Genomic DNA, 13251 nt, shown 5'->3' on the forward strand with positions numbered 1-13251 from the left:
CGTGTTACAAAATACGGAGAAACTAAAAAGTCAAAAATAATAAACCTTCGAATTCAGATTTCTTATCGGATTGCAATAATCTAAACATCCAAATTATAAACAAATCAATTATTTTTGTAGTCGGTACCAGACCTGTTCGTCGCCTTGCTATTTCCTGTTTGCCCCACCCAACCATACGCAGGCTGGCCCCGACTCCAAAAATAATTGATTTGTTTATAATTTGGATGTTTAGATTATTGCAATCCGATAAGAAATCTGAATTCGAAGGTTTATTATTTTTGACTTTTTAGTTTCTCCGTATTTTGTAACACGCTTTTTTTGAAGGCGGTTTTATTTTTTGTTAAAAAGTTAATTTATTTGTTGATTTTTAGTGGTTCCTAGTGATATTATATGTATCAGTCCGAATATATGTACAGTAGTGAAAGAATTATCCTTTAACTCCTAACCATTGAGGAGTTGACCTTCCATCATCAGCTCAGCCACATAAAATTATTACCATCAGGCGTAAATACTGGTGTACCTTTGAAAAATACACTAAAAACATTACATGTGCCTATAACATTTGAAGAGTTCCCTCGATTTCTCCAAGATCCCATCATCAGACCCCGACTTGGTGCCAATGGGACCATCTCGGAGTTATACCCGTTCGATCAAAAAAAAAATTTTGAAAATCGGTCCACGATTCTCGGAGATATCGAGTAACATACATACAAAAAAAAAAAAAAAATTCAGTCGAATTGAGAACCTCCTCCTTTTTTGAAGTCGGTTAAAAACCGTATAAAAGTATTAACTACTTTGCAAATTTTGAGATTTCGTACTTTAGAAAAAAAACATACTCCAGAAAAAAAACTGTTTTTTTTTCACGGTTTTTTTTCATGTTTCTTTTTCAAGCCAGAAAAAAAACCGTTTTTTTACAACCCTAGGTCTGGCTCAGTCAGTAGTGACCCTGCCTGCTAAGCCGCGGTCCTGGGTTCGAATCCCGGTAAGGGCATTCCGTACCAAAAAGGTACAAAGGGAACCCTTATGGCGCCGCTCTGTTCTGTCTGTCTGTCCGTCGATCACATTACAAATATTTCGAGAACTAATTATGCTATCAATATGAAATTTGGAATAGTTATGAACATTGTTAACCTCTACAAATTGAGGGTATTATTTTTTAAAATTATTTAACATTAATTATAGAAAATGGCCAAAATGAAAGGGGGGCAAACTGTAAATATCAAGTTACTAGGTCAAGTGGGGTATCGTTAGAAATATCTCAAATAGTACATATCAAAATTATTTTTTAATATTTTTGTAATGAAGAAAAAAATAACTGTGAAGGAAAATGTAAAAAAAAATACCGTTTCTCCGAAGTTTACCAACGAAAAATTATTAAAATTTTACGAAATATTGGTTTTATGCAAAATATTAACAAGAGAAATAAAATTTTGTCTGTTATTTGGAAACTTTTTTTTTTATTAAAAAAAACTTTCAGATTTTCACTTTCAAATTAATCACTCTTGCGGATGTATATCGTACTTCAAATTAATACAAAACTTTACGTAAAAAATATCTTTCAAATAAAGTAAAAACTGTCGAAATCGGTTGACATCATAAAGAATTATCCCTGAAAAACCAACATACTATAACGAGGGTTTACTGGTGAAACCCGATAAATCGAGATAACTGGCCCTTTAAATAACAACATTGTGGAAATTGCACATAGTTCGAATTTCAAAAACCAGTTTGCTCAACTTATCGGGTTTAAAGTTACATGAGAAACATGATTATTTTAACTATTGAAAGTTTGTACGGATACGGAACCCTCGGTGGGCGAGTTCAACTCGCACTTGGCCGGTTTTTTTTACTCTTCTTGGTCCAATTTCACGCCTAAGATAAGAATGGTTTCCACAATGTCTACATATATAATTAGGGAGCTTCAAATAGCAGCAGGTAGGAAATCATAACCCAAACAAACATAAATAAAAGTTCATACCTAAAGTTCTCGACTAGGTTCCACAGTTTAGCTTAGGCCGTTTTCACATTATCCGATCCGATATCGGATGTCGGAAGGATTTCAATGGAAAAAATCCAAGATGGCACCTGTAATGTATTGGATATCGGTCCGACATCCGATATCGGATCGGATAATGTGAAAACGCACTTAGTCGTACTAAGATAATTTTAAAGTTACCTACCTAAGGTACCTAATTCGATACGACATTTTATTTTAATAAATACGGTTGCATTTTAAAGAATAAGACAGCTGACGGATTAAAGTAAAAAATGTGAGTTTAGTGGGCGTTGTAAGAAAACTAAGATTGTAACACGTCATAAAGAAATTCAAGATTCATTTTGTAAATAATTTAGTGTGTTGGATCAACAATAGCCAGCTTTACTTCAGATAAACAATTTTAAAAATAATTATAGATCATTATTCAAATCTCCCGTCATTTACCAATTTAAAATTATTCTATTAGGTATTCGAGGTCTATTAGAAAATGTCTGAAACGAAAATTTACTTATTTTAAAATGTCTCATTTGGATTCCAAATTTAAGTTAATTTATCTACTTAAGTTGTCCTTCGTTAATTGTAACGATGAAACAAACAAAGTGTTTGTCCACTCCTTGTCACGTTCAAGTTTATTTGCATTACTAACTAGTTACAATCATGTGACTGGCTTCCTTCTTGTCGTTTTTGCCTCGGAGCACCAGACCCTGGCCCAGGCTTTTGTGCATGTCCTTGATGGGCTCATCGTCTGCAGCGAAGACCTATGAAACATGAGAAATAACCACAAAATTAAAAAAAAAACACTGACATAGTAGACCGATTTCATGAAACATGGCTAAAAATACTCCCGACTAATTCAGCTTTCAAACAACAACAAAAAACTAAATCTAAACCGGTCCATCGGAAAAGGGTGGACACGATAGGTCTTACATAAATTGTGTGTCCCAACTAGCTGTGTTTTTACAACATGCCAACTTACATTGCCAAGTATACAATTAACTAATCTGGCGCTGTAGTTACAAGTAAGTAAAGTGTGAGCGTTCCTGTAATCTACCCCTACAACACAACGGCGGTAGACTTGGGGTCTCATTAGCCCTTCCACACAACCACTCGGGTCCTTCCATGTTAACTTCCTTGCACGTAAAAAAAAGAGATGTTTTGAATGTGAAGCTTCACCTGAATAAGCAGCATGCGGCGCAGGCGGTCGGAAAGGTTGCGGTAGCTGCCATGCAGCGTCAAGTATGTGAAGAACACCACGTCCCCCCTCTTGGCGATGACTGGTGTGGCCTTCTCGATAGGCCATTCTTTCTGTGGAAAAGGTTAGATCTGCACGGGTATCATGGTTGCGCGATAGACGATAAAATATCAGGCCGTCCCTATCGCACTATTAGTAAGTGCGATAGGGACGGTCAGATGTTTTATCATTTATCGCGCGACCATAATTGCCTGATTTGCCTGCCTGAACTTTTGACGTTAAGTATAAAATATGTTTCTCTGTGTGTTTCTCGATAGCGTAAACATTTAAAAAATCATGGTACAGGGTCTGTTTGATTGATTTATGTCTGTTGGATGCTCGCCAATTAGGCGAACTTATAGAACTTAAGTTCTGAGGGTGCATTGACCGAGAAACGTACCTAGATCTTATAATCAATATACAGACAGAGGTCGGCGTTTTTGCGGCCAAGACGTTGAACTTACCGGGTCCATATAATGGAAGGCTTCTCCTTTCTCGATAGTGCCGACGTCCTTAAGCGGGCCGAGCTCGTGCGATCCGGGGTAGATGCACAACCCTCCATTCTCGGGGTCAGCATCGTCGAAGTTAATGAAGGCAGCTGTCATGGAATCGTTCTTGAATGGGAAGTAGTGGTAGTCCTGTAAAGAGTTCGTGGCTCGCATAAGGCCGATAGTACACTTTTATATATCTTATCATATATACATGATGATAAATCTGTATGCCTCTCTTTTTCTCCAACGTGAAGAAAAAGGACGGCATGTTGCCTATGATCATATTTCTATGATAGTGTAATATCGGCCTCAGTCGATAAATATTTAACCTGCATAAAATGTTTACGGTCTTTCCCTGGCCGATTATTACTTAGCCTTAGATTTCGAATGTTTGTCTCTATGTACGAGGCCTGTACACAAGTGGCCAATGACTAACGCTTCAAGGTGAACGATACCTTCTGAGCTGTTTTCCATGATGAGGTTCTTTAAGAACCAGACATTTAAGTTTCTCAAAGGTCGTCAACGCATAAGTGGCTCCCCTGATGCTGCTTATCTCCAAGGGCGGCGATGACTGCTTCTCATCAGGCGGGTCGTTTTCTGCCTATATCATATGTATATGTTGCACATACACGGAAAAGCGATAAAAAGACAGCGCATAGCTTACCACTGAGCGTAAGAAATTGGCCACTTGTACATGTGCCCAACTTTTACAGCGCTTTGAGAGTTAGATTACGGAATTTGACACTACTATTTCATCTCTAACAATATACCCGTATATTATATACTAGCTTTTGCCCGCGGCTTCGCTCGCGTTAGAAAGAGATAAACAGTAGCCTACGTCACTCTCCATCTCTTCAAATATCTCCACTTAAAAAAATACGTCAATTTGTCGCTCCGTTTTGCCGTGAAAGACGGACAAACAAACAGACACACACTTTCCCATTTATAATATTAGTACGGATTAGACCTGCCGCATTTGATGCAACGCAATACCCCTAATTGACACTATCATATATTTCTCATATAGCACAAAAGTTATAGTCAATAGACGGTCTTTCCGGGTAGACGGTCTTCTCCACACTGACCTTAGAGAGATTTAAGAAAATTTTAGAAAGATTTTAGCTAAGTATTTAGATCTTTTTTGGCCGTAAAAAAAGAACACTATGATAATTTTCCTGCTCTAAGATGTTTTAGGTACTCTGATAACCCCTTATCTGAGAGTAAGAGTTGAAAGGGGAATCAGCTGATAAATCTAAGGCGACTATTCAGCAACATAATAATTATTAAGTATCTATGTATTGCATAGTGATACGAACATCAAAGGTTAACACTAGTGGATGTAACGCAAATGATAATAAAGAGCGTAAATATAGCTCGACATGCTCTTCGTCCATTTTATTGCTTTCTTAAAACAAATGCGAACAAACTCGGAAAAGGAATGGGTGCAATAATATAAATTCAAAACTACATTTTTCAGTTGATATCTTCCTGGAAGTAGATTTTAGGAGCAGTGACTCAGCATTTTGTGTAGATTCTCAACATTATGGAGACACTCACTCACCGGTGTCTAGACGAAACCAATAAAGATACCTACCAGTGAAGTTCGTCGAATAACGACAATAGCTCTCTAAATTATGTCAAACCCGGTGTACCTACACTTACACTATTCTGCAGAGCCAGACTGCGTTTAGGTCACGTCAACGATTGTCACTTCGGCTAGGCTGGCATATTAAGTGAGGTTGGCTTAACTTCTGGTTCCTAAGCCAATCGAAATGCAGACTGGCTCTGTCGCGCCAATACGGAAAACCGACAGGGGTGATACCTACTTACCAACGTTGAAATTATTAATTATTGAATTTGAATGAAAAGCGTATAATCTTAAGACTTCATCATTTTGAAATGTACCTAACTGAGCGGCAGAGTCTGTAGCTGTCTTAAAAACAGCCGAATATTCTGCACTCGAGGCAAAAAAATATTTCGTATCGCTCGCCTTCGAAACAACGGAGTGTTAGGGTTTTGGGCAACTTTGCAGCCGGTATGGCCCGCGGAGGTCTTTTTGATTATGAGGGTAGTATTTGATTTAATTTTTTATTCGATATATTAATTTTAATTTTTCATTATTTGTAGTAAGTACATACGAGTACATACCAGCAACAATTTACTTAATAAAAAATATTATACCTAATAACTGGATATAATTATCATCTTTTTGATTTATGTCTTAATTATTTGCTTGTATCACAGAAAACATCCAATACGTATTATCAGTATTTAATTTTGTTATGAGAATGATTGCTCTAGACTTTAGTAGACCTAAATAAAATACTCTTCCACGCTATTTTTATAAGCCAATACTTCTATTCCTTATTACTACCAAATATTTACTTCCTATGTTGTAGAATGCAAAATGTGGTACCTAATGGTAATAGGACATCGCAGCTTTTCCAGTAATTTCGGTACAGCATTAAAATTTGTGCATATAGAAATAAAGGAATTCATACGTGTGTTTTCTAGGTAGATGAGCAATTAAGGCTCATTTTACTGTTAATGCTAATTAACTATTCCAACTGGCTTCGGACATACCTATATATATAATTGTTTAACGCGACAATGCTGCACCGAAATTGCCGGAAAAGTTACTATATCTGGTGGTAATTAATGAATGTGTAAAATATTGCACAGTATAAAATAAAATATTACACAGAATATAGTTTAAATTAAACTCATTAAAACATTTAAAACTCATTATCTGCTAAAACAATGAAAGCGTTAAACCAGTGAACACGACCAAATTTGAAATATAATAATATAAGTAAGTATCTACAATGATTTTATATTTTTCCCCTCACTAGCTCGGAAACACGTGTTTTGTCCTTTAATACCAGCGGGTAAAAACGCATTTTATCCACTAGTGGGTAAAGTAATTTGACCTTGAATAAAGTCAAATTAACTGCTTTAAAATTGATAAAAGTAGGTGAATCTAGTAATAAAGATGATTTACCACCTGTGGAACTACTGGAAGCAGTGATAAACGCATTTTTTGCGTTGTAGTTTCCTCGCTATAGTGAGGGGAAAAGTGTTGTGTTACACTCGGGTGCAAATGTATTTTACTTCTCGTGTGTTAAAAAACTCGCAAGTTCAGGATTCTATTCTCGAACCACTCGCTTCGCTCGTGGTTCAACTATAGAATCTTTTCACTTGCTCGTTTTTCAATTCCACACTCGGCGTTAAAATACAACTTTGCCCCCTTGTATAACAAATAACTATTGTTTAAGGCTGCTTTCAAAAAAAACGTCAAAATAATGTAAAATTGATAGTTTTAGTCGGTGAAATACTACACTTTCCGTTATCCAATAGATTTATTTAATTCAAGTTCCAGTTAGAGAATATTATTATCTTGATTTTTATAAGACTGGATTTTTGAAAACTAACTCACTAAATTAATTATGAATTTATCTCTAATGCTCGTTTAGAAAAACGCACGTATAGAGCTGAATCAGTCGATCTTATTTGTAAAATTTGGACAATTTTGAATAATAAAACGGGTAAATTTATAATTCGTATATCCTGTACCACAATCATTTCAGACTAGATTTTTATTTTAAGTTTTTGAAAAAGAGTAAACTAGCCTAAGGCGAATTCAATTTTTTTCAGAAATTACCTAAAATTAAGTGACAATTTCTTTGAAAATCTACATCACATCGAAGTAAGTTTTGTACTAAATTAATCTGCAACGTTTACTTAAATTGCTGTTATGCCTTAGTGATTATAAATTGCTATTATTGATTTTTGCCAATTTTTTGAAAACGAGCCTTCACCGGTACAATTATTACCACTTTTGGACATTTTCTCATATTTTGTTAGACCAAGTAGAAAAAGTCCTATAATGTGATATATATTTATAAACTACTCGCAAAGCCCTTTAATTTGATACCACACACGGTATGATCGAGCGCTCGGTTGCGATTTCACTATTTTTAACACGAAAGCCCTCTTAAGTGCTATTTTTGGGGGCTTTTAATTTTTTTTGTTACACATCGCCGACTCCCCATCATCATCATCTCATCGCCTTTAGGGGCTTAAGATATTCTCTGTTAGTCTACCATAGAAAAAAATGTACAAACTTTGTGTGCGTACGCTGATGAAAATCTCACGATAATATTTCTTTCGTAGCTATCTATCTCAATCGCTCTTGCGTATTAGCACGACAGAGCCGGACTACATTTCTGCGGCGTGGTGGCATTCGGCTACGGGGCCTGGTGTCATTCTAAGGTACTGTATAGGTATAGGTACTAAGTACTTATACGTACATATTTTTAAAGATTTTCCTCAGCTAAAATTAATAATGTTCAGTAAAACCTTAGCCATCCAGGCTTTTAATTAATAACTTGTTAAAATTCAATATGCCCTTTATAAATCACATTAGGCATGACGACGATATTGAACTTCATAATTAATGAAAAGACGTAATAGATCCTAAGTAATATTGGAGTAAGCGCCTCTAGTAATTCTGTCTATTTATGGGCATTCATAATTTAATTAATCTTTGTTCTGAGTAGGAATTTACCAGGAGCTAATCAAGCTTCGAGTCTAAAACGCTGTAACAGCATTTACAAGGAATCACTGAAACTTTCAAAATGTTTCGAACTCAACTTCTTAATTACGTAAATAAACATAATCCATACTAAGTAATATTATAAGCGGGAAAGTAGGTATGTGTGTTTGTTTGTTCGTCTTTCACGGCAAGACGGAGCGATGAATTGACGTGATTTTAAAGTTTAATTTTCAGAATTTGGATCCCTTCAATTAGCAAAACTTGTTAACAAAAATTAACTCGCTGTCAGTTTTGTGACGACAATAAAATTAAACATGAAATCTGTCTAAAAATTTACCCTTTTGAAACATTCTAAATGTAGATTATCGCTTAAAGTTTATGTAATTTACACAAAAACAATATTTTTATTGAAATTTCATGCTTAATTATCGTTACAAAACGGACAGTTAGTTAATTTTTGTTAATAACATTCGCTGATTGGGAGGTCCCAAATTCTGAAAATGCCCTTAAGTGGAGATAGTTGAAGGGATAGAGAGTATATACGTACAAGGTTACTTTTTGTCTCTTTCTAACCCCCCCCCTTCCCTAACATCAGGGGTGGAAGTTTGTATGGAGCATTCCGTAATTTTCGAATTTAACGCGAGCGAAGCCGCGGGCAAAGGCTAGTAATCATACTAATATTATAAATGGGAATGTGTCTGTCTGTTTGTCCGCCTTTCACGGCAAAACGGAGCTACGAATTGACATAATTTTTTAAGTATACAGTAGAACCCGGTTAAAACGATCACGTTTAATACGATTTCCCGCATTATACACTTGTACTATTATATATTCTGTGATTATACGCCATTTTACGCCGGTCCCTACAATTTGAGACTCGTTTTCAGACATTTTTTCACGGTTAATACGACTCGCGTCCCCGCTTAATACACCATCTAAAACCACCCACCTTGCATTACTTTACAACTTTATTTATGCGGGTGACAATAATCGGAACTAATTGTACTGTACTAATTACGCGATTCTGGCGACACCGCCACCCGTAAAGATTAATTTGTAATTTGTCGTCCTAACTCAGCGGTTAGTGCGATAGTTCGTACCTACCTACATACACTTCGCTCATTATCACTGTTGCGGTGTCGAGTGTCGGTGTTGAATTTCTGAATTCTTTGTCCCATCTTTGGTTCAGTGATGTCAAAAATAAGAAGAAAAGCGTAACGATCTGTTATCAAATAAATTTCATTTCATTTTCATTTCATTTCATTTCAAAATCAAAATCAAAATCAAAATCAAAATAATTTATTCAGCAAATAGGCCACAGGGGCACTTTTACACGTCACATGTACATAGGTATTTAAAAAAATATTTAAAATTGAGTTGAAATTACAATTGATACTATTATATACTAATTCTAAGTTCTAACTAAAGTTAACTCTATACAATTAATTAGAGATGTAGAAGGTCTCTAAATGTCGAATTACAACCAAGAACTACACTAAATTTTAATATAAAAAGTACAAATACAAAAAAAAAAAAAAAGTCTAAAATTACTTTAGAGGTGCAAATGACTCTAAATGTCACAACTAAAAATAAAATGTATATCTACTTAATCTAATTCTCCTTAGAGATGTATATGGTCTCCATGAGTCAAAATCATATATTTAAAATATTCACTAAAAGAAAGGAAACAAACGACAACCGAACAAAGTGTCCTAATTTAATAAAAATTAGAATTAAAGTTACTAAGTTATAACAGCCCCAGTAAGCTTAAACAGACCGGTCTTCACAGACGGCACCCGTTCACGAGTATGACGCATATCTCAGCCATCGCCTCCCTCAACCTTTATTCGGGAAGGTGGCGACCCGATCAACGACGCCACCGCAGCAAAGACTTTTAAGTGTGCATGACATGTTTAAGCTGCCAGGCTAAATTAAATATTCAAATAATAAAACATAGCTGTAAGACACTATATTCTGTGCTCGTATGTTACAAAGGAAGGAAATATAGATTTATACAATAAAATTAAAGTAAGATAAACATTAAACATTAAACACATAATCTTGGAGATGTATAAGGTCTCCAAGTGTCCACAACTAAACTTAAATAAAAACAATATAATCAGACGAGAATATGTTCTCATACGTCAATTGAACACTAGTATGCTTAATTACACAATGCAGAGAAAATGAAAAAATATATACGACTTCATTCATCTATTGACAAGCAACCACCTTAAAGGCATCCCTATCATCTATAAAATCCTTCACAGTGTAGTACGCCTTACATAACAACAAACGCTTAATGCGTGCCTTAAATTTGTCAAATGGCAAATCCACTATATCGGTTGGTACTTTGTTATAAAAACGTGTACAGTTCCCGACGAAAGACGTACCAACCTTACGGAGACGGTGGGCGGTCACAGCAAGTTTATGTTTGTTCCTTGTGTTATAGTTATGGATGTCACTGTTAAGCTTGAATTCGTGGATATTTTTCCGAACATACATAATATTTTCGTATATGTATTGAGAGGCAACGGTAAGAATGTTCACCTCTTTGAATTTTTCTCTTAAAGATGCTCGACCGCCCAATCCGTAGATTGAACGGACAGCTCGTTTTTGCAGCACAAAAATAGCCTGAATGTCTGCAGCTTTTCCCCATAACAGGATCCCATATGACATAACACTGTGGAAGTAGCTAAAGTATACCAGCCTGGCCGTCTCTACGTTTGTTAGTTGTCTGATTCGCCTTACTGCGTAAGCTGCAGAACTAAGTTTGCCAGCTAAAGTGGCTATATGTGCATGCCATTGCAGTTTTGAATCCAAAGTGACTCCAAGGAAAACCGTTCGATCTTCAAATTCCAGCGTTTCACCTTTCATTTGGATCTTACTGTTATTTACCTGCTTAACGTTCGGAAGCGCAAATCTGATGCACTTGGTTTTCTTGGCGTTTAGAAGTAAGTTATTCGCCGTAAACCAGTCTGTTATGCTAGACAGTGCATCGTTGATGTTATCGAAGCTGCTTTCCTTTCTGTCAACTTTGAATATAAGAGAAGTGTCGTCAGCAAATAACACTATATCATGTTTATCTTGCACTAGTTTCGGTAGATCATTAATGTATACTAAGAACAGGAAGGGACCGAGAATTGAACCTTGAGGCACTCCAAGTGCTACCGGTGAACCTGCTGATTGAGTCCCATTGATAACAACTCGCTGAGTTCTGTCGGAAAGGTACGATGAAACAAGGTCAAGGGCAGCAGCTTTAACCCCATAGTGGCTCAATTTTCTCTTTAAATTCTCGTGATCAACGCAATCAAAGGCCTTTGATAGATCACAGAAAATTCCAACAGCATCTTGAGCTCTTTCCCAGGCGTCAAAGATGTGTTTTAGAAGTACCACACCGGCATCAGTAGTTGAACGACCTCTGGTAAAACCAAATTGATTATTGTCAAGCAATTTATTTCTGTTAAAGTGAGACAACAGTTGATTAAGAATAAGCTTCTCAAAGACCTTACTTAGCGCTGGTAATATTGAAATAGGTCTAAAGTTGGTCGGGTCTGATTTCGTTCCTGATTTAAACAGCGGGATAATTTTGCTGTGTTTCATAATATCAGGAAAAATGCCAGTTTCAATACATCTGTTGAAAATCTCAGCTAAATAGGGTGCAATTGATTCTACTATTGAGTGTAATACTTTAACTGACAAGCCCCATAGATCTTCAGTTTTCTTTAAATTTAAAGATCTGAACGTTTTAATAACTATGGTCGGAGTAACATAAGAAAATGTGAATATTTCTGAACATTCTTCTACATTAGCTTGCAGCATTTCTTCAGCGACAATTGGCGATGAGTTAAGAGACTTTGTTGTCTCTGCCGGTATATTCGAGAAAAATCGCTCGAAGTGATCTGCCACTTCACGGTCGGAACTTACTAAAGTATCAGCAACTCGTAGGTTGTAGTGCCGTTCTTTTATTTTACGCTTTCCTGTTTCACTGCTGATCACTTGCCATGTAGTTTTAACTTTATCGCTGGAATTTAAGATCTTTTTGGATAAATAATCAGCTTTAGCGGCGACACACATCCTTTTAAAAGATTTCGAGAAATTCTTTACGTACTCTATAAATTCCGGCCTTTTATCAGTTGTTCGCAGATCATACAAATCATAGAGCCGGCGTCTCTTATCGTGAATATCCGGCGTAGCCCAGTCGCTAAATTTAACCTTGACCTTGCCCTGCATCTTCTTGGGGATGAAGCAGGCATCAAATTCCTTTTTTATACAGTTAAACAACTCAGAACTCAGACAGTCAGGGTTCTCTCGGTTACATGAAAGAAAAGGTAAGTTGTTCCTAATATTACGATTGAATGACTGTAAGCGCCTTTCGGAAATCAGTCTGCACACAGTGTCTTGTGGAATATCCTCTATCTTCCCGCCAAAAGAGGCTTTTAGTCCACAGTGGTCAGAACTCAAGGTGTTTATTACAGATTTACTAATCGCAATATCGTTACTGAAGATGTTGTCTATACATGTTGCACTGGTTGCCGTGATTCTAGTTGGTTCACAAAATAAATTTACTAAATTAAAAGATTTAAAGGTATTTAGTAACCTTCCACACAAAGGCGAATTTTCTAGCAAATTAATATTAAAATCGCCACATACAACTATAGTTTTCTGACTTCTAAAAACACGACTAAGGACTTCATCTATAACCGATTCAAATACATTATAGTCCGCCGATGGGGGCCTGTACACGCATACAACAATAAATCGTTCCAACTCGACACAAGAAAGTTCTATAACGCGTTCTACAGACAAGTCAACAATATCTCTACGCTCTTTACTTTTTATACTATGTTTAACCATTATCAATGACCCGCCGCGAATGCAGGATCTTCTGAAGAAAATTTCATTTCATTTATAGACAGATAATGTCTAAGAAAAGAACGTACCTCAGTACCATACAGAAAAAGGTACGGTGGCCTAG

The 13251-nt window shown here is 36.2% G+C and overlaps 1 protein-coding gene across 1 annotated transcript; it reads right to left on the reverse strand.

Annotated features, from left to right (window-relative positions):
- Positions 1-2637: 2637 nt before the first annotated feature.
- On the reverse strand, positions 2638-3889 carry LOC125234919 (probable alpha-ketoglutarate-dependent hypophosphite dioxygenase). The gene is made up of 3 exons (XM_048141341.1): positions 3692-3889; positions 3170-3301; positions 2638-2754 (listed from the first exon to the last, which is right to left on the reverse strand). Exons 1-3 carry the CDS (start codon positions 3887-3889, stop codon positions 2638-2640), a joined length of 447 nt encoding a protein of 148 aa, XP_047997298.1.
- Positions 3890-13251: the final 9362 nt, after the last annotated feature.

This window comes from Leguminivora glycinivorella, chromosome 16 (assembly GCF_023078275.1).
Source record: "Leguminivora glycinivorella isolate SPB_JAAS2020 chromosome 16, LegGlyc_1.1, whole genome shotgun sequence".
Classification (NCBI taxonomy): Eukaryota; Metazoa; Arthropoda; class Insecta; order Lepidoptera; family Tortricidae; genus Leguminivora; species Leguminivora glycinivorella.